Consider the following 23,600-nt stretch of genomic DNA (forward strand, 5'->3'; position numbering starts at 1 on the left):
GTTAAGCTTGAGGAAGTTGATTTGAAGCCAGGATTTTATTTCAGTGATGCAGTTTGTCAGGATAGAGTGGGTGTCGGTGGAGACGGACTTGGTGGAGATGAAAAGCTGGATGTCATCGGCGAAGCAGTGGAATTGGAGACCATGACGGCGGATTAAGTGACCGAGCGGGGACAGGTAAAGGATGAAGAGGAGGGGGCCAAGAACTGAACCTTGGGGGACACCTTGGGGGAGGGAAGCAGTGGGGGATTTGCAGTTATTGATGGAGATGAACTGGCATCTGTCAGAGAGGTATGATTTAATCCAAGAGAGGGCAGTGCCGGTAACGTTAAAGGTGGATTCAAGTCGGGTGAGGAGGATAGTGTGATCGATGGTGTCAAAGGCAGCGCTGAGGTCGAGGAGGACGAGAATGTTGAGGTTGCCAGCGTCAGAGGAGAGGAGAAGGTCGTTGGTGATTTTGAGGAGAGCAGTTTCAGTACTGTGGTTGGAGCGGAATCCGGATTGGAATGTTTCATACAGGTTATTGGCAGAGAGATGATGTTTGAGTTGAGTGGCTACAGCACGTTCCAAAACTTTTGACAGAAAGGGTAGGTTGGAGATGGGTCTGAAGTTGTTTAGGGTGTCAGGGTTTAGACCAGGTTTTTTTAGAATGGGGGTAACAGCAGCAATTTTGAGGGAAGGTGGGACGATGCCTGTAGACAGGGAGGAGTTTATTGTTGCAATGATAAGTGGAGAGAGAGCAGGGAGGGAGGCTTTGACAAAGCTGGAGGGGATGGGGTCAAGAGTGCAGGTGGCAGTTTTCATTCCTATGAGGAGTTCAGAGAGGTCAGTAGGGGAGATTGGGGAGAACCGAGACAGGGGATGGCAGGACAAGGGGGGGCAGGTGGTTGGAGGGGGAGCGGGTGCGGCGGTGGTCAAGCTGTTGTAGATGTTGTCAATTTTGCGTTGGAAGAAAGAGAGGAAGGAGATGCAGTTGTCTACTGTGAATGACTGGGTGGTGGTGTTCAGGGGGCGGAGGAGTTTGTTTATTGTCGAGAAGAGTGCTTTTGGGTTTCCGGAGCCAGAGTGGATAATTTGAGAGTAGTAGGCAGAGCGGGCGCGGGAGAGGGCATCTTTGTAGTGTTGTATGTGGTCCTTGTAGGCTTGGGAGTGAACTGTGAGACCCGTTTTATTGCGGAGTCTTTCAAGTTGGCGAGCACGAGTTTTCATCAGGTGGAGTTCAGGGGTAAACCAGGGAGCAGAATGGGTGAAAGAAACTGTTTTGGTTTTTACAGGCGCAAGCTGGTCAAGGCAGGAGGAGAGAGTGTGGTTGTAGTAGTCAGTGAGGTCGGAAGGGGTGTGGAGGTCAATGAAGGGAGAAGTGGACATTTTTTCAGAGAGGGTGGATGAGAATGAGGTAGGTGAAAGAGCGTTTAGCTTACGGAAGTTGATTGTGCGATAATGCCTTGGTGTTGGGGCGGGGATGTTGATGGTCAGAGTGATGGCTAAGTGGTCAGAGAGGGTGAGGTCGGAGCCATAGAGATGGTGCAAATTTAATCCAGTGGAGCAGACAAGGTCCAAAATGTGACCACGGATATGGGTAGGAAAGTCGACATGTTGAGTGAGGTTAAAGCAGCTCTGCGGGCAGCGGTAAATCAGTAAATTATCGCGGGCAGCGGTAAATTATCAGTGAGTAAATCAGTGAAGTCAGTGGTTATTGTGGAGTCAGTGGAGTCCATGTGGATATTGAAATCACCAAGGAGGAGGATTGAGGGGGAGAGGGAACATAGCTGGGTCAGAAAGTAGGAGAAGTCAGACAGGAATGATGGGTGTGGTTTGGGAGGGCGGTAGACGACAGCCATGACTGACTGCATGTGACCAGAGAGTTTTAAAGCCAGGTGTTCAAATGATGGAGCAGATGAGATGGAGATGAGGTTGGTCTTGATGTCTTGACGGTGGATAACGGCAATTCCACCACCTCGGCCCTCCGAGCGTGGTTTATTGACGTAGGAATATCCATTGGGTGTGGTGAGGTTAAGTGTGTAGTAGTCCAGAGGTTGTTGCCAGGTTTCGGTGAGACAGAGAAAGTCCAGTTTGTTATCCAGGATGTATTCGTTCAGGATGAGGCATTTGTTGTTGAGGGACCGGGTGTTGAACAGGGTGAGCTTGATGTTGTTTTGAACAGCAGGGATGAATTCAGGTGATTTAGCCAGGGTTCGTAGGCAGGAGGTGCGATCGTGTGGGTTGCTGTGACCAGGTGCGCTGGGACGAAGAGTGAGAGTGCGCTGAGCCGACCAGAGGACGGGGATGGAGTGACCTGATTGCAAATAAACAAACTTACGACCGGAGCCACGGTGAATGTACCTGGGTCGTCGGAGGAGTCCATTTGATTTGATGGCAGAGATGCATGATGGGGTGGAGCGGGTATTGAGCAGAAGAAGCCTTGCGGCGGAGTACTTCAGAGCCATGCCAGGCAGGAGCGAAGGGACGAGTACGAGGCCAAGGTCGAGGAGGCAAAGCGGCAAACGCAGCGGCAAACGCAGCGGCAAACGACTGCAGCCGCTAATCAAGACCACAGCGGCAAACAGCCACCGCCGCAAACAACGGCCACAAACAACGGGAGCGGGCCTGAGGAAACAGTGGAGGAGCCGGGCAGGCGAAGCCAGGAGCAGAGCCGGGACCGAGCAGAGGGCAGACCCAACGGTCAAAAATCCGCCACGACCACCAGAAAAGCAAACTATGTACAATGGCCCAGTCGGAGAAGCGGCGAACAAGTAACGCCAGCGTCCTCTCCAGACCGGACCGGAAGCGGAATCGGAAGTAGTTAATAAAAGAAATAAAGAGTGGCTAATTTCTCAAGCTTTATTTTCAGAATATGAGAGGTGGAGGGTGGTATCAAGAACTGAAAAGGAAAGGTTAAGTCAATGGGTAAACAATATGGGAGGTTAGATCAAGAAAGTTGGTGTATGGTGAGGAGGATATTGGAGGGGGCAGATGTAGGGTGAAAGAGTGTGGGTTAAAGAGAAGGAAAGAGAATAGAGGGAGGGGATGAAATAGGCAAACAGCAGTGGAAAGACGGGAAGCAGAGTGAGAGGGAAAGGAATGCTGAGAGATGAGGGTAATGGAAGAATGTGCGCGTGGAATGAGAGAGAGGGAAAGGGGAGGAATGTAAAAAAGGAAGCTAAGGAAGGAGGATTCAAGCAGTAAAAGATGAACACCGTATCCAAAGTACAAGGGTGGTTCAAGGTTGATGTGGACTTTTTAACTGTCGAGGATGTAAAAAAAAAAATTGTTCAATGCTCAAATGTTTTGCAATGATATTATCAAACTCAGCAGGTTATACTGGAACTGTTCGTATGTGAAATTACTAAATAATTGGATGTCGGTCTTAGGAAGTGTGAAAATCGCTTTTTAATTCTCAGTTGGAATTAAATAAGATTGATGGAAGGTGTGGACCAAAGGAACTCGTGTGAGATAAAAGCACAACTGTGTAACTATTGCAAAAGAGCTCTTGGAACACTACCATAGGGAAGGGGATAATTTGCTGAAGAAGATTGTGACTTGAGTTCACCATTTTCATGCCGGATTCAAAGCGAACCAGCATAGAGTGGAGACAATCTTGGTCTCCACCGAGAAACAAAACCTAAAGTTCCAAAATCTGCCTGAAAGCTTATGGCAATAGTATTTTAGGACCCTTTATGCTTTAACCAACTTGGAATTTCTTAAATGTGCTAAAAACACCAGAGATATGCTGAACGAAGGTGTGACTTTACTGCACAATAATTCTTGCCCTCACATGGCAAGTGTGACCATTACTATTCTAGCGGAGGCGTGTGAAAAAGTCCTAAATTATTCCCAATACAGTCAAGACTTGTTATGTTGTCACGTTAATATACTTGGAACACTCGAACACTGTATGGCCTGACATTTACGAAATATGAAAATGTCAAAGCATGCATCCTGAAATGAAGAAGTGCATTTGAATTTACACTTCGTAGCTGTTAAGACTAATTTATGTGCAACTAGTTGAAGTACCCGGCGCTTCCCGGGGAAATTCAATGAAATATGTATTTCAATATTTCCTGCATAACAGATTGGGGAATGTTAGCCTTATGGTTTCATATGAATTACCGATCTTCACAAAACATATTATTTGGTCGCTCCCGGGAAAAACCCAGGCAGTGTATGAGCAACATACTCACTCGAGGCTTGAATATGGAGGTGTTATAACAAACCTGTGCAGAGCAAACTTTGCAATAACAGGCGCACGTGTAAACACGATAATAATTAAATTTGTGTTGTTGACAACGAATCACGAAATACAACCTCAACATACGATCTTCACAATACGTATTACTCGATCGCTCCCGGGAAAAAAAAACAGGCGGTGTATAAGGCCAAGCTGTATAAGCCCAGGGAAGCAGACCTGATTAAGGCGTGAAGGCCAATTATCTGGTTTTATCTGGGGTGAAATTATTTTTTCTCCAAACATAGCCCTCGACCTTCCTCTGGATGAAAGAGGCGGACATGCAATGTTTGGTTGCACCGTTTCCTGCAGGGTCCAAATGCAAAACCAAACAAATAAACAAACAAACTTTCTTCTTTATATATTAGATTATGTGCAATTACAAATAATATAACCTAAAAAGACATTAAACAATAACAGGATTTATACAAGACCCTTTCGTAAGCAGGCCGTTGGTGCTCCTATGTTTGGCAACAAGTGCCCCGGAAGCAGTGACGGAAAGAGAGTGGCAATTCTATATGTGGGAAAATTACATGTTTGGTCAGGGGTCACACAGACAGCTCAGATGACAGAGCACTGGTATGGTTCACCAATGGACCCGTGTTCAATTCCCGGTCTGGGTGTGTAATTTTCCCACATATATCATTTGAATAACAGAAGTAGTCCTGAGATACTACTGAGAAATATTGTTTTACAAAACTAGACAAATGTAACCAGGTAGTAAAATGTCACCTGGCACTGAAAGATAAGTGTCCCTTTAAGAGAGTTGACTATGAAATGTTAGCTAACACCTAAACATGACAGTGTAAGTAAGGTAATAATTGTTGATGAATTTGGATTCAATCGACGGATGTTTTGGATCCAGATGTTGAGTGTGTGTGTTCTGGAATGTTCCAAGGGAGGATTCCTGGAAAGATTTTAGTGTTAGTTTTGGAGGAAATGCAACACATGTTTGCAAGTAAATCTAAGTTGCCCTAGTTGTAACTTTATATTGGACAAGATGATAGAAAGTTGTGCCCATATCAAACGAACTATTCTCTTATGGAAAGTGGTAATGTTGTTACAATCTGGATGTAATATCTGAGGTGTAGGAATCGTTTAATAGGAGAAAAGATAAGTCAGATAATTGAAAGTGAACTGAAACGAGGCCAAAGAAGGCTGATAAAGAAATAAGTTTTATTTCTGCAAATTGTATCAGCTGTAATGAAGGGTGGCCTTGACCCAAAGAATGTTTTCTGTTTCCTGTTTTCGGGCCACTACGACGGTTTCACCACAAATTTGTCTTGACTTAGTTTTGGAAAGTTTGAATAAAATTCCAAAAGTAGTTTAATTATTTTCGACTCTACAGTAAAATAATTCCAGATAAAAAAAACCCCAAATGAATTTTTGTGTCCGAGTCTTTAACGAGCAAGTGAGAGTTGGGCAACATAAAGACATGGTTATGCATTAAACAATACAAATTGTAAACTGGAAAGCATCTCAAAATGCAAAGCCCGTGCACATCTTGACGAAAACAAAAGGCTGACAAAAAATGTAAATTTTTTGGAATTGATTTTCTCCATTTTCTCATAATAAAGGTTTGTTGAAGATTAGATGACACAAGCTCAAATGGTAAAAAATGGTATGGCCAAGACAGACACACTGAAGCGTAATGGTAAATAAATAAAGAGACGGGATGCACAGGGACGGAGGGGCTCATAAGGCCTATTACTGCTCAATGTGACTTAGGTCTTTTAGTATTTTGACTGAGTTATTCATTAGAGTTATATATATTCTTATAATACGGATTTGTTGAAACTTTTATGACAAAAGCTGAAATAGCAAAAACGCAATGCCCTAGACGGACGAGACACAGACACATATGCACACGCGCGCACACACACACACACACACACACACACACACACACACACACACACACACACACACATAAAATGGAGATAAAATATTGTTACATGTGTAGTGTACAAGGTAGATATTAAAGGGTAAGGCCTTAGCATGGACCATGTGTTCAACTTGTGTAGTTCATTTATGCCTGTAATAAATAATTCATGGTTAGGTTAAGATGTTCGGTTATTGGATGCTCTACGGAAACGGTTGTGATCTGTGGAGAAGTCAGCTAGGTGAAGGTGTCACATGATCTGTTCCTTTTGTCTGAACTGGCAAGGGCCAGATGAGGTAAAGGGACCCCGAGAGGGTCAATAGGATGAGGTCACACATAGTGGCACGATAAAGTTTGCTCCCTTCTACCAACCCACCCATCCACCAGGCTTTGACGTGGCTGATGACGTGACGTGTCATCACCTGAAGGGGCGCCCCAGGGAGGATCCTCCCATTGCTGCAATTTATTGTCTGGACTCATTGATAGGGAGGAGTGCCGGTATTGGCTGTCGTTGCGGGCCGTTTCCTGATTGGGCCAGCCGTGGGAAGTCAGATTTACATTACTAGCAACGGTACCCGCCCTATGGGCGGGACCTTTTTTTTTTTTTTTTTTTTTTTTTTGTTTGTATACAAGATCGAGGCTCGTGAAAGAGCGAACATTAATCACACAGAAAGACAAACAGACACATAAAACAAATAACATCAGGAGCGGTAGACAAGATGGGGAGAGAGGGGGAAGGACACAAACACAACATTTGAGAGCAGGGACCGAGAGACATGGAGACATCGAGAGATCTGTGGGAGGGAGAGGGCTTTGGGGAGGAGGCATGTGAAGGGGGGGGGGGGGGGGTGGGAGAGGTATAAACATATGGACACTGCCAGGATTTCCAGGAAATAAGTTGGAATTTCAAACAAGGTGGATCTGGGGTGAATTAGTGGGGGTAGAAAAGATCAAGGTTTTGGATGGGGGAAGATAAGAGATGGTGGTGAACAGCTGTTTTAAAGACCTGGAGGGAGGAGAGGGATTGAAGGGAGTGTGGGAGTTTGTTCCAGAGGCGGGAGAAAAGAGGAATGAAAGAGTGAAGGTGAGCAGAGAGCCGAGATTTCGGCAGTTTAACCATCAGAGGGTTGCTGGCAGATTTTGTGCGACCTGTAGGAATATTTGGGGGACAGAGCACAGAGAGAGCTGGGGGAGCAAGGCCGGAGAGGAGTCGGTAGAAGACAGAAAGACCACCTACCTGCCTGCGGTGAGTGAGTGAAAGGCCCTCAGAGATAGCTTCATCGCGGGAGATTCCAATGATTTTGAAAGCTTTGGATTCAACAGCGTGAAGCCGAGCCAGGTGTGAGGCAGGAGCACCAGCCCATAGGGGAGAACAGTATTCCATTGAGCTGCGGATGAAAGCCTTGTATGTGGTGAGGAGCTCAGGTGTGCCGAGGAAGGACTTCGCATGACGGAGGATGCCCAGTCGGCGACTGGCTTTGGAGGCCAGCTTGGAAATGTGGTTTTCCCAAGAAAGATCATGGCAGATAGTGAGACCCAAAAGCTTGAGCGACAGAACTTCTTGGAGAGGATTGTTGAGAAAGTAGATGGGAGGGTTGTCCAGTCGATCTTTTCGGAGAGACATAGTAAGAGAGTGAGATTTGTCAGGATTGAAAGACATGTTCCACTTGTTTGACCAGTCTGTGATTTTGTCCAGGTCTTCAGAGAGTGAGGAGGCTGCAGACTGCCGATCTGAGGGAAGAGGAATGGAGCGGCAGAGAGTGGAGTCATCAGCAAAGAGATAGAGAGGATTTTCCAGAGAGTCGGAGAGATCATTGATGAAGACCAGAAAAAGCACAGGGCCCAGTACACTTCCTTGGAGAACTCCAGCCTGAACAGGAAGGGGAGATGAGAGAAATCCATTCAGGGCCACACGTTGACTACGACCAGAGAGGATGTCCGCAAGCCATGCATGGAGATTTCCATGGATACCATAGGAGGAGAGTTTGGTGAGCAGAGCTGGGTGCCAGACCGTATCAAAGGCCCGTGATATGTCAAGGGAGACAGCTCTGATTTCCTGTTTGGCATTGAGGACCTCCATCCATTGTTGAGACAGCAGAAGCAGCATGTCCAGAGTAGAGTGACCTGGTCTGAAACCAAATTGATGATCAGAGATCAAGCCATTGGAGAAGAGGAACGATTTCATATCCGAAGCAATGATGGATTCCATGACTTTGCTGATAATTGGGAGCAGGCTGATTGGTCTGTAGTTGCAAGGATCTGTTTTTGCACCTTTTTTGTGTAAAGCGGTAATGTTAGCTGATTTCCAGGATGCTGGCAGATGACCTTGAGCAAAAGATAGGGTGAAAAGAACAGAGAGAGGGTGAGATAGAGCGGCTCAATTGGGAAGCCCAAATGAAAAGGCAACTATCAGAAATTGAAGGCTTTTTTATTTTAAACGATTCATATAAACATCCGTTGAATCATATCACACGCAAATCATCAAAATCTAAACAGTACATGGCGCCCATTTTGAAAAAAGATTGAATTCTGCAAAACGGAAGCGGCCGCGACACGTCTTTCTCAGTCGCACGTTTATGTGTGAGTGCGCGCCGAATCTGTAACACGGAAGCGGCCTCTACACCTGTTTCTCAGTCGCTTTGCACACGCTGCCATGTTACTTCGGAGCCGCACGTTTATATACGAAGAGTTCATCAGGAGTCGATCTACTCTCTCCTGGTACGTAGAATAAACAGCATTTGTAGAATTTCAACAAAAGCCACATCACTGTTTATATCGGTAAATATTATTCCATCGTGTTTGGAAAAACTGGAAAATTGGAAAACTTGGAAAAACAATATAGCCTATTTTACTCCCAGGGGTCCCAGAAATACCCACCCAAAATATCGTTGCGATCGGTTGAGCCGTTTTTGCGGTACCTTCGAACGGACTGACGGACATTTGGTGAATTATAGTAGGATTAATTTGCATCATTCATCGTCTGCCTTCATCATGCTAGATCAGTCTTAAGAAATCTTTGTGCCCAAGTCTTGTATTTAATAAACTAATATTTTGTAAGATTGTGTGTGCCTGCTCCACAACCGCCTCCTGCAGGTCACTCATTTAGTCATCATTGGCAAATCCCCCGGGGTGCAAATTGGGTTAAAATCCTAAGAACCAGCACGGGGTTAGCTCACAGTCAAATAGGGTATTTGGCCTCCACTCGGGCGAGCGATTATCTCCAAATTAGGTTGAATCTGGTCATCCACGAAGCGGTTGCTCCTGCATTTTACAACTCCTCACAACTTCTTATCAACACTCACAGCATGGGGTGTTAAACGTGACAGTATTTATAGCCAAAGTTAGAAATGTTTGGCAGAACCCAATAGTAATAACGTTATTTGAATACAATCTTCCAAAATGCAAGCATTATGGCATTCTTATTTCCAGCTATGGCACAATTGTTTGGTGCAGCAGCTATCTCATGGGCCTTACTGTTTCCAAAGTTAGCAATAATCTGTGGTGCTTACAGTAGCTTGGTCACATTGCACAAGAGTCGGAGGCAATGCTGAAAGCACTTTGTATGTAAGATTACAACTAAACTTTATCATAAAAACAAAAGGCAAAATTACATCAGCATTTAAGTGCAGTGGATGATGAGTCTTGTAAATGTAGGTCAAACCTTAGTGAGGGCTGCAACACGCTGGGCCAACTCTGCCTCCACCTCGGGCAGAGTTTCAGCTTTTCGGAGCGTCTGTTGCAGCTTTTGCTCAGCCAGCTCTAGCCGTTCCTGTAGCTGTCGCACCTTTTCTTCACTCTGAGAGATAGAAAGAGAAAGAGAAAGAGAAAGAGAAAGAGAAAGAGAGGGAGAGGGAGAAGAAGGAGAAGGAGAAGAAGGAGAAGAAGGAGAAGAAGGAGAAGGAGAAGAAGGAGAAGAAGGAGAAGAAGGAGCAGAAGGAGAAAGAGAAAGAGAAAGAGAAAGAGAAAGAGAAAGAGAAAGAGAAAGAGAAAGAGAAAGAGAAAGAGAAGGAGAAGGAGAAGGAGAAGGAGAGAGAGAGAGAGAGAGAGAGAGAGAGAGAGAGAGAGAGAGAGAGAGAGAGAGAGAGAGAGAGAGAGAGAGAGAGAGAGAGAGAGAGAGAAAACATTTAACAATGCAGAGCTTCACCCGAGTACTTGTCTAAGTGGCCCCTTTCACAAACCTGAGTTGCTATATTAAAGTAGGATGCCCAAGAGTGTTATATTAAATTTAATATAGGTGCGGATGGACGACACACAAACACCGTCTCTCCCTTCCCTTCAAAAACGCGATAGGCTAATGACAGAGTGAAACTAGAGAGCTCATAGAACCCCACGCTGTCTTGAGAAAGAATGATATGAGCAGGTCCTGCAAGCGGCAAATTTGATTGGTCATGACGACGTAAAAATGCCGTAATGTTTTGTCCAAGTGCTGCTAAGTGGAAGGACTTTCAAAGTTCCAAAAAGGCCATTTGTGTTCTCCAGTGAACAAGTATATAATTCAATATAAATAAAATAAAGAATTTAAAGGTTTATAAAAAAATATCCAGACATTTTCCGCCATTGATGCAATGTCTTTTACACCGCCTTATTTAACACATCACATTAGTTATTCGTGCCCTCATGTATTTATGATGTCGCTAAAAGCAGTAGTTTTCCTGTTTGGAATGATTTTCAATTTTGTTTGACTGCAGCTCTCACACATTAATTGGCAGAGGCAGACAGAGCAAAAAAATATTATCTCCGTCCTCTCCGTTCATGCACGGTCGGGATAGATTCAGAGCCAAGGTACTGCTAAACTATGGGATTTGTTTTCCGATTTATGTTCCGATTCGTGTTCAAAATATAACATTCAATTGACATCAAGTTGTTCTGCAATCATAAACTGATGTTTGTAGACAGACGGACAGACATGAACCAATTGCTTAACCCCGCAAATCGCTTCACACGCACAGGGTAAAAATAAAGGCAATGCAATTTGATGCGAGAAAGTGCAGAAAAGAAAAGAAACAAGAAGACATCTTGCAGAGCATGATACTTGCAAAATCCACCCCTCCCTCCCAAAAACGTTGCCATGGATACATCAAATTTCCCATTTCATTAAGATGAAGCTCGGGTCAATTGGATTAAAATTGATGATTTTTCAGATGAAAATTGCATTAGAAGTTTGACCTTGAGTTGACCTTTGACCTTTTCACCTCAAAAATAATTGGTTTCCCAATTCAGTGATGCACTATGCAATTGCTGTTTAATTTTCAAGTTAATAGGATAAAGACTTGATTTTCCAGATGAAAACTGATGATTTTCCAGATGAAAATTGATGATTTTCCAGATGGAAATTGATGATTTTCCAAATGGAAATTGCTGATTTTGGAAGTTTGACCTTGAGTTGACCTTTGACCTTTTGACCTCAAATATAGTTGGTTTTCCAATTCAGTGGTGCACTTTGTAATTGCTGTTTAATTTTCAAGTTAATAGGATGAAAAGTGATGATTTTTCAGATGAAAATTGATGATTTTGGAAGTTTGATCATAAGTTGACCTTCGACCTTTTGGCCTCAAACATAGTTGTTTTTCCAATTTATTGAATCAAAATGCAAATGCTACTCAATTTTGAAGTCAATCGGATGAAATATGACAATTTTAGAAATTTGACCTCAAGATGACCTTTGACCTTAAAATCTATAGGCTTCTTCTTTATGACCACCTCTACCATCTGGTGAAGTTTCGTGCAGATTACTTTAAAATTATGACCTGTAGGCGATTGACAGACAAACAAACAGACGAACAGACAGAATAACGCACAAGACCAACCAATATATTTTTCAATTTTTTCTCGATTTTGCAAGTAAAAATACAAATAAAAGGACATGTTCAAACAAAGACAATATGTCACAAGGAACTGCATCTAAACACACCTGATTGAGGCTATTACTCAACCAGGTGCTTCAGATGCAATTCAATGAATACAAATGGTTTGCATTTTGAAGTCCTGTACTCCACCGTCTACTGGATCCACAAAATGAACTTTTGGAAGTCTGAATAATCATAATAGTGAGACAAAGTTAACAAATGAACAATTCAAAAATTATATTGGTTCACACACAAAAAACATGAATTAAGCTGACTGCCATGGTACAGTGGATATAGTCCATTGTGGGGTTAAAGGTTGGGTTCAAATGTCATCAATATTCATCAGTAAAGAGGGAAAGTAGTGCTCAAGATCCCCGGCAGGTATACCTGTTTGAACAAGTCCTCCGTGTTGGCCAATTCATTCTCCAGTTTGTCATTGAGGTCATGTAGAGATGTCGCTTCCCGTTGTGCCCCGAGGTACCGCTTCTCTAGTGTGGTTATTCGTTCTTCCATGTCGTCCTTCTGAGCCATGGCCTGGAAAATGTCGACTAGTCTTAAAAATAATATGGTAATAATAATTATTACAGAAATAACGATAATTTGTTTGGGTCATCACAGATTGGACACACACCAGTTGAGGAATCCTTTTAAAATATGTTTACGAAACCTTATGGAGCTTTACATTAACTAAATTCCGTGACAATGCTGCTGGCAGACGCTGTAGAGGCCTAAATTACAATGGTCGATTATTATATATAATGCCCTGCCAGATTTAAAATGAACACCCCTGGTTGTAAATTAGCTTAATTTTAGCAATATTTGAAACGTACACAATGAAATTGCCTATTTATAAATTGGTGTCTGGTTGTACTGTATCTCCTTCGGCATCACACAGTGAGTGCTTGGACCCATGAAGGCATCCGATAAATCATATTCTGCATTAATAGCCCGATACTGAGTTCTACCAGAATGTGGAGTAGATTGTGCTGCAGCTCCGCATATTAATTGGCAAAGGTTGGCTTTGTCACAGCTTCCGATCCACGTCTCAAGGAATGTCCGATGGTGTTCGTATCAGGACTTTGTGGTGCCAAGGGAAGATTCTGCAGCATCTTCTAGGCACAGGTGGTTGGAGATGTATATGGCATGTGGAACCGTTTTACTGCAGTAAATGTGTTCCTCACTGCAAAAATGCCTTGTCCACCTAATGCTTCTACATTACGAGACCTATCCAGCTTCCTTTAACGTTTACCCAAACTTGCACTTCTTTTTGTGACAAGCCTTCACAAAACAAGACGATTCCCTTGCTTTGCAATGCATGTCCCCCTACCGCTCCTAATGTCCCCTACCGCAAACAAAAAGGGCATAATTCTGTGAAACATTGGCAAAACGCCCCGAAACTCAAACTTGGTCTGTAACTTATCATAATAAATCCATATACCAAGTTTCAGTTGAATATGTCCAAGGGTATGGGAAGAAAACGGAGAAAGAAAACGAAAGAAAACGGAGAAAGAAGAAAAAGAAAACCACAGGTGGGATGGATGGACAGATGGAATGACAGATAGTCAGCATAACCAGGGGAAAGAAGAATTAACTTGTAGGTTAAGCATTACTATTCAACTTTTTACTTGGTTCAAATGGCAATAAAGCTTATATTAAAGTGCTTAGCTCATTATATAGAAGACCACATGGTAAGAGAAACCAACTTTGATTGAATATATTTAAAGTGGTAGTACTGTCGTACCTTGAGCACATTATGCGGAGAATCAACCTGAAGAAAACAATTTCAATTTTTTTTTATCATTAAACCAAATTTGAAAGGAAACACGAAGGGTTAAGGTAATAAACTACGACTACTACTACTGCTACTAATACAGTGTTCATTACTCGTAAGGAGGTGAAGGTGGAGGTAAGGTCTTTCTGTCTTCCACCGACTCCTCTCCAGCCTTGCTCCCCCAGCTCTATCTGTGCTCTGCCCCCAAATATTCCTGCAGGTCGCACAAGATGTGCCAGCAACCCTCTTAGGGTGAAATTGCCAAAATCAAGACTCTCTGCTCACCTTCACTCCCTCATTCCTCTTTTCTCCCACCTCTGGGACAAACTCCCTCACTCCCTTCAATCCCACTCCTCCCTCCAGGTCTTTAAAACAGCAGTTCACCACCATCTCTTCCCCCTATCCAAAACCTTGATCTTTTCTACCCCCGTTAATTCACCCTAGATCCACTTTTTTGAAATACTGACTTCTTTCCTTGAAGTCCTAGCAGTGTCCATGTGTTTTATACATCTCCCCCCCCCCCCCCCCACTTCCCGTGTCTCCTCCACCCTAAGCCCTCTCCCTCCCACAGATCTCCCGATGTCCCTGCTCTCAAATGCTGTCTCGTCTCCCGTTCCCTTTATCATATGTTTTATGTGTCTCCCGTTCCTTGTATACACACACAAAAAAAGGCAACAAATTAAGGTAATAAGGTAATAATAAGGTAATCATCATTTTGTATACCTATGGCTATCGGTTGCATCATTGCTGGGAGCGTGGTTGTGCTGCTGATGCAGTGCCCCTTGTTTCCAATAAGCTAGTACTCATTATGCCGACTTTGGAAGGATGACAGGTTGAGTCAACCCACCTGGTGTTATTTAATGGCACGACAGGGGCTCAAACTCAAGACCCTAAGATTTTAAGCCAGCCACGTTAACTGATAAGCCAACACCAACCTTAATAAGGTAATAAAGGTCACTGTAAAGCAAGGTAGTAAGGTTATAAAGAAGAACATAAATCTTATCGACTTTTACATTTTCAGGTAGAATATTGCTACAAAGAAATAATATGGTGTCTTTCTACCTTCGATCCTAAAGGACTCGTCACAAACCCGTGGGTCTTTTCCACTACTCCTGGTCTGATGGACCAATGCTTGTTGTGAACTACTATTGTAGGAGCAGCAGTTATGTTTCATTAAAAAACTAGAACGGCACTCAGTAGAGAGCATACCGTCGCCCGATTGGCCATACCACTCAATGGTGAAGAATCATTTAAAAACTTCTACTAGCTGTATCCGGATCATGATCTTCACCAAAATTGAATCGATTCTTCCTTGTCACACACACAACCGGTCCAACAAGTTTCGTCCAAATCCGTCCACAACTTTTTGAGATATCCTGCTCTATGTCGTTTTTGGCCATATCTCCCAATGGTGAAGAATCACTTTAAAAATTCTAGTAGCCGGATCCGAATCTGGATCTACACCAAAATCTAATCATTTCATCCTAGTCACATCATACGCTACATCTCTGCCAAATTTCGTCCGAATCCGTCCACAACTTTTTGAGATATCTTGTTCACAAACGGAAAGACAGACAAACAAATGAAAAATCGGTCAGACGACTTGCCGGAATGTCCTTTTTTATCGGCCATTTTGGACAAATATAGCGGCCGAACCATGTGACCGATGACGTCATCATTATTTGATTTCTAAACTAATTTATTCCTTGATGATGCTCAATAAATTTCATCTTGATCGGATGAAGTTTTGTAATTGTCGAATTATGACGTCATAATGGAGGCACCTATGACATCACCATTAAAAAAAAAAAAAAAAACACCTTTAGAGGCCACATCACCATTAACATATTTTATTCCCCATGGAGAGTTCTTTACAATGAGCCATGTCTCAATTTTTTCTATTCAGGAATTTCGGAGATACAGAGGTGCAAAGTTTTTCCGTTTTTCCAAGATGGCGGCCGAACCACATGACCGATGACATCATCATTTTTTTTTCTCCACCAGTTTATGCCGACATGGCGCTCAAGAAATTGCATCATGATCGGATGAAGTTTTGTACTTGTCGAATTATGGCGTCATAATGGAGGAACCAATGACATCATGAACATATTTTATTCCCCATGGAGAGTTCTTTACAATGAGCCATGTCTCAATTTTTTCTATTCAGCACTTTTGTAGATATAGAGTTGCAAAGGTTTTCGGTTTTTCCAAGATGGCGGCCGAACCACGTGACCGATGACATCATCATTATTTTTTTTTTCTCCACCAGTTTATGCCGACATGGCGCTCAAGAAATTGCATCCTGATTGGATGAAGTTTTGTACTTGTCGAATTATGGAATTATGACATCATAATGGAGGCCTTGGGCCAAGAGAGATAAAAATTGGGCACAGTCTATTCCAGGGCAAGACAAATGTGTGTGTAAAAGTTTGGTGATTCTATGTGCAACGGCATAGGCGTAGTGCTGCGCACAAACAGACAGACAGACAGACAGACAGACAAACAGACAAAAAAATCGGTCAGAGACCGAGGACTTGCCAGACTGTACTTTTTTTTTTTTATTTGCCAACCACTCCCCGCCATCACGGTCGTCTCTCCAACGCACAATCCCACGAGATATGCGGAAAGGACGACCCAAAACCAATTATCTTTTTAAGATTTGCTTTTGTTGAGGCTTTTGTGTTAAAACAAATATGGTGGCCGAACCACGTGACTGATGACGTCATCATTATTTGTTTTCTAAACTAATTTATTCCTTGATGATGCTCATAAAATTTCATCTTGATCGGATGAAGTTTTGTACTTGTCGAATTATGACGTCATAATGGAGTCACCTATGACATCATCATTAACATATTTTATTCCCCATGGAGAGGTCTTTACAATGAGCCATGTCTCAATTTTTTCTATTCAGCACTTTCAGAGATATAGAGTTGCAAAGGTTTTCGGTTTTTCCAAGATGGCGGCCGAACCATGTGACCGATGATGTCATCATTATTTTTTTTTCTCCACCAGTTTATTCCAACATGTGCTCAATAAATTGCATCTTGATTGGATGAAGTTTTGTACTTGTCGAATTGTCAAATTATGACGTCATAATGGAGGTCTTGGGCCGAGAGAGTTAAAAATTGGGCACAGTCTATTCCAAGGCAAGACAAATATGTGTGTAAAGTTTGGCGATTCTATGTGCAACGATGTAGACGTAGTGCTGCGCACAAACAGACAAGCAGACACAAACAGATGAAAAATCGGTTAGAGACCGAGGACTTGGCGGAATGTACTTTTTTGTTGGCCATTTTGGACAAATATGGCGGCCGAACCAGGTGACCGATGACATCATTATTTGTTTTCTGAACTAATTTATTCCTTGATGATGCTCATGAAATTTCATCTTGATCGGATGAAGTTTTGTACTTGTCGAATTATGACTTCATAATGGAGGCACCTATGACATCATCATTAACATATTTTATTCCCCATGGAGAGTTCTTTACAATGAGCCATGTCTCAATTCTTTCTATTCAGCACTTTCGGAGATATAGAGGTGCAAAGTTTTTCGGTTTTTCCAAGATGGCAGCCGAACCACGTGACCGATGGCATCATCATTAACATATTTTATTACCCATGGAGAGTTCTTTACAATGAGCCATGTCTCAATTTTTTTTTCAGCACTTTCAGAGATATAGAGCTGCAAAGTTTTTCGGTTTTTCCAAGATGGCGGCGGAACCACGTGACCGATGACGTCATAAATTGGGCGCAGTCTATTCCAGGGCAAGACAAATATGTCTGTAAAGTTTGGAGATTCTACGTGCAACGGTGTAGACGTAGTACTGCGAACAAACAGACAAACAGACAGACAAACATACAAACCAACCGATCAACATACTTGCCGGAATCTTTTCCGGCAGGTAACAAAGACAGACAGACAAAGGTGAAAACATAACCTCCTTCCACCTTTGGTGGTGGAGGTAACTAGAACGGCACTTTTTGACATCATGACATCGACCAATATTCATCCGCCAGCATTTTTACACAATTACAAAAATATTTCTACGAAGTTTGATTAAAATCCATTCAACTGTTCTCAAGTATCATATTTTTACTTGACATGACCTCTGTCTGACCTTTGACACAGAAATATAATCAGTTCGTCTTTGCATCATCATATTTACTATTACTAAGTTTGGTCAAAATCCCATCACTGGTTGACAAGTTAGCTATGTAACAGAATTTTTTACCTAATGGGACATCTGACCTTTGACCTCGTGCCCCCATAATCGAATCAGTTCATTTTTGTATCATTATACATACCTTACATACCTGTACCAAGAGTTTCACTTAAATCCCTTCAACCATTCGTCTGCGCAGACAAAAAAAAAAAAAAAAAACTTCATTGCATCATAAAGTGCTGTGGCATCATGAAAGACGATTGAAGACATGATTCCTGTCTCATGGTTGGCGCAGGTTTACGAAAATACGTATGTGGAGAGTCCGGAAAGACTTTATGTACAGCCGCCAAGTCCCTCAACAAATTGGCATTGTCCCAGCTTTTGAGGTGGTTGTGCCATGTGTGGCACACCCAGTGGGTCGTCAGACTGGAGTGCACTCCAGGTGCACCACCAGGACACCACCATGAACGTAGGAAATACTAAAGCACTAGGTCCTGCGCAGGGCATAATCCAAGTGGAGCTTGGGAATCAGGAATCACTCCGCAGCAGCTTCTGCTCACCACCAACGTCATATCCACAACCACGATCAATGCAACATTCTAACAGATTCCTCATAAGCTGTACCTCTAACAGCCTCATTGTACATTTGCAGCATAATGTGCCTGAGAATTTGTTGCATGTCTCTGGTGAAGGAGCGGGAAGGAGAACAGAAGGGGGCAGCCTGCCGTGAGGCAAGCAGAGGAGCATCGCGAGGGATTTTTTTGGAGCGATGAAGAGAGTGTAGGATGAGAGGCTATCTACCAGTCCTGCCGATGTACAATTGTACATGCACAACTTTCATCTGCAGATGGTTCCCATATTATGTCCAAGAGAACCACCTTTCGAGGCCATTTCCCCCCGCAGAGCAGGGGTTGGCCTTTTTCGAGCACCTTGGTCCCCTTTTTTGAGGCAATGTTTTTTTTATGGCCGGATGCCCTTCCTGCCGCCAACCCTGTTAGTCGCCTTTTGCGACACAAAGGGAATTACCAGTGAACTGGTACTCAATTTTCCGACCTCGGAAGGATGACAGGCTGAGTCAACCCCCCTGGCATTAAGTCAGCGATCAACCAGGATTCAAACCCAGGATCCTAGGATCCCAAGCCGGCACCCTAACCGCTAAGCCAACACCAGGCTCCCCCATATTATGTCCAACGTTGATAAAATAATTTAACTCTCAGGACATTGAAAAGGGAATACTGCAAAAACAAAGATGAGACTTATTCCAACAACACATTTTGGGATCAGTGTTATAACTTGGCACTTGTTGAAATTTAAATCACTGGCATAAGCACTTATTGTACTTCAAAGACTCGTGCAAATATAATGATAGTCAATTCCATTCCTTCTAGAGAATTGCCAAACAAGCTAAGCGTTAATAAACAAATAAATATGCACCTTACATCATCTAAATTAGCTCCAAAGGGTCACTTTGAGCACAGTAATAGCACTGAGGGAAGACTGTCCATACTTTATGACTAACCTACCTCACGTAAGTCACGCTGATATTTTACATTGGCTTCCTCCGACTTGATGAGGTCTTTACGGGCCTGGTTCAACTCGTCCTCAAGCTCACCAACTCGGCCCAAAAGTCCCGCAAGACGCTCCTTTAGCTGGCCCATCTCAAGCGTGCGACGATCCAGGAGCTCTTGAAGTTCCAGCACTCTAGAGTGACCTTCTTCTTCACCAGGTGCCATGCCTCCTGCTGTTCGCTATCAAAGGACAAGATATCATATGAATCACAGAAATGGGAGCCAAGACTCATCACTTTCAATCTGCAAGATTAAAAATGTTCCTCAATATCACTCTCGACTATTTGTCCTGTAATACTCATCGGTTTAATCTTGGCCATATTTCCTCGACAACAAGGAAAATATCATACACATATATCATCCATCATTCATCATTCATATACTGTACATATATATATAAGCATATGCTGGATCAGCACGTCGCTGCGTCCTTGGACGACTCCTCAGCACCATCCCGACACACACCACTGTGTGTGCTACGGATTGAGGTGTTTTTACCGTGGCCGGAGTGCAAATCCTGCCACCAACCTCCTTGAGGGAGGACCCAGTACCCTGGTACTCATTTCGCAGACCTCGAAAGGATGACAGGTATTAATCCAACAGCTGAACGGGATTCAAACTCAGGACGTTAGGATCCCAAGCCCACCACCCTAACCATTAGGCCAACACCAGGTGGATATATATATATATATATATATATATATATATATATATATATATATATATATATATATATATATATATATGTATATATATATATATATATATATATGTATATATATATATATATATATATATATATATGTATATATATATATATATATATATGTATATATATATATATATATATGTATATATATATATATATATATATATATATATATATATATGTATATATATATATATATATATATATGTATATATATATATATATATATATATATATATATATATATATATGTATATATATATATATATATATATGTATATATATATATATATATATATATATATATATATATGTATATATATATATATATATATATATATATATATATATATATATATATATATATATATATATATATATATATATATATATATATATATATGTATATATATATATATCTATCTATATATATCTATATATATATATATCTATATATATATATATATATATATCTATATATATATATATATATATCTATATATATATATATATATATCTATATATATATCTATATCTATATATATATATATCTATATATATATCTATATATATATCTATATCTATATATATATATATATATATATATATATATATATATATATATATATATATCTATCTATCTATATATATACACATGTGTGTATATATATATATATATATATATATATATCAGTATATATATATATATATATGTATATGTGTGTGTGTGTGTGTGTGTATATATATATATTATATATATATATATATATATATATATATATATATATATATATATATATATATATATATATATATATATATATATATATTTATTTATTTATACAGTGCATTCAGAAAGTATTCAGACCCCTTCACTTTTTTCACATTTTGTTACGTTGCAGCCTTATGCTGAAATCGTTCAAATTCATTTTTTCCCTCATCAATCTACACTCAATACCCCATAATGACAAAGAGAAAACAGGATTTTAGAAAGTTTTGTAAATTTATTAAAAGAAAAAACTGAAATATCACATTGACATAAGTATTCAGACCCTTTGCTATGAGACTTGAAATTTAGGTCAGGTGCCTCCCATTTCTCTTGATCATCTTTGAGATGTTTCTACACCTTGATTGGAGTCCACCTGTGGTAAATTCAATTGATTGGACATGATTTGAAAGGCACACACCTGTCTATATAAGGTCTCACAGCTGACAATGCTTATCAGAGCAAAAACCAAGCCATGAGGTCGAAGGAACTGCCGAAAGAGCTCAGAGACAGGATTGTGTCGAGGCACAGATCTGGGGAAGCCTACAAAAAAAAATTCTGCTGCATCGAAGGTTCCCAAGAGCACAGTGGCCTCCATAATTCTTAAATAGAAGAAGTTTGGAACAACCAGGACTCTACCTAGAGCTGGCCGCCCGGCCAAACTGAGCAATCGGGGGAGAAGGACCGTGGTAAGAGAGGTGGCCAAAAACCCGATGGTCACTCTGGCTGAGCTCCAGAAATCCTGTGTGGAGATGGGAGAAATTTCCAGAAGGACAACCATCACTGCAACACACCACCGATCTGGGCTTTATGGCAGAGTCGCCAGACGGAAGCCTCTCCTCAGTGTAAGACACATGAAAAACCCGCTTGAAGTTTGCAAAAAAAGCACCAAAAGGACTCTCAGACTGTGAGAAACAAGATTCTGTGGTCTGATGAAACCAAGATTTAACTGTTTGATTGAACTGTTAAAACATAAAACATATGATAAAGGGAGTGGGAGACAATTTGGAGAGCAGGGACATCGGGAGATCTGTGGGAGGGAGAGGGCTTGGGGGGGGGGGTGAGGCATGGGAAGGGGGGGGGGGGTGGGAGAGGTAAAAATCACATGGACACTGCTCGGACTTCCAGGAAAGAAATCAGTATTCAAAAAGTGAATCTGGGGTGAATTAACGGGGGTAGAAAAGATAGATCAAGGTTTTGGATGGGGAAGATAAGAGATGGTGGTGAACAGCTGTTTAAAAGACCTGGAGGAAGGAGTGGGATTGAAGAGAGTGAGGGAGTTTGTTCCAGAGGCGGGAGAAAAGAGGAATGAAAGAGTGAAGGTGAATAGAGAGTCTTGATTTTGGCAGTTTAACCATAAGAGGGCTGCTGGCAGATCTTGTGCGACCTTTAGGAATATTTGGGGGACAGAGCACAGATAGAGCTGGGGGAGCTAGGCCGGATAGGAGTCGGTGGAAGACGGAAAGACCACCAACCTGCCTGCGGTGAGTGAGTGAAAGGCCCTCGGAGTTAGTTTCATCGCGGGAGATTCCAATGATTCTGACTTCAGATTTCTGCCTTCAGAATTTCTTCAGAAACGATTCTGCCTTCAGCAGAAATCAGCATTTTAACAGGGCACAATGTGGTTCCATGCAATATATCACGATGAACTAGAACGGCACACGGTAGAGCGCATATCTCCGCCAGGCTGAACAGTTTACATTTTGTATCCCACTGATAGGTCATATCTAGATCTGAACCAAAATCAAATCGGCTTGTTCTTCTCACCGAAGCAACTCATTCACAACTTTTTGAAATAACATGCTATAAATCATTTTTGGCCACATCTGTCAATGGTGAAGAATAACTTTTTTGTATCCCAAGTCGAGGCTCGTGTCAGTGCTAACATATACAACAACAACAACAACAACAACAACAACAGGCATTTCAAGGCCATTTTCCCTGCTAGAGTGGAGGTTAGCCTTGTGGGCCCCATGACAATCTCCTCCATTTTGCCCTATTTTCTGCATCTCCCCTTGTTAACCCCCTTGCCCGCATTTCTTCTTCCACCACCTTTTGCCAATTCTTTCTCGGTCTTCCCCGTCCTCTACTTTCTTCTACATTCATTTCCATCACTCTTCTCAACCAGTCACTTTCATCCTTCCTCAACACATGACCAAACCATCTCAACCTGTTCCTCTTCACAGCATCAATCACAGGCTCTATTCCCATCATCTTTCGCAATTCATCATTTGTCTTCCTCTCTCTCAACGATACTCCGCACATCCACCGAACCATTCGAGTTTCCACCCTTTCCAGCCTTAGTTGCTGCTCTACGTTCATTACCCATGTCTCGCTCCTATAAATCATAACACTTCTCACACATGCAGCATACACCTTTCCCTTCAGGTTCAACTACACTCCCCTCCTCATCAGCACGCCACTTACTTTGCGAAACTTCTTCCATGCACATCTCACTCTAGCAACCGTTGCCGAGTCTGATCCACCTTCTCCATTCAGCATGTCTCCGAGGTAGCAAAATGTTTTCACACCTTCCAGCTTCACGCCATCTGCAAGATCCAACTCAACATTTCCTCCATCTGCAGCTCCCTCTGTACACACCTTACACTTGAATGTAGCTGCCACACTGGTTAGTGACCCTCTCAGACCACTACATTTTTGATGAAC

General features: G+C 42.0%; 1 protein-coding gene across 2 annotated transcripts in view; it reads right to left on the reverse strand.

Annotated features, from left to right (window-relative positions):
- LOC137412574 (liprin-alpha-1) overlaps nt 1-23,600 on the reverse strand; it is a 394,428-nt gene that overhangs the window by 123,797 nt on the left and 247,031 nt on the right. For both annotated transcript variants that reach the window (XM_068097905.2, XM_068097904.2), the window contains exons 6-8: nt 19,414-19,638; nt 12,338-12,484; nt 9,766-9,900 (exon numbers count right to left, since the gene is read on the reverse strand). In XM_068097905.2, the coding sequence (XP_067954006.1) occupies nt 9,766-9,900; nt 12,338-12,484; nt 19,414-19,638 (507 nt within the window). The remainder of the gene's footprint in view (nt 1-9,765; nt 9,901-12,337; nt 12,485-19,413; nt 19,639-23,600) is intronic.

Source organism: Myxine glutinosa, chromosome 1 (assembly GCF_964187855.1).
Source record: "Myxine glutinosa chromosome 1, kmMyxGlut1.1, whole genome shotgun sequence".
Taxonomy (NCBI): domain Eukaryota; kingdom Metazoa; phylum Chordata; class Myxini; order Myxiniformes; family Myxinidae; genus Myxine; species Myxine glutinosa.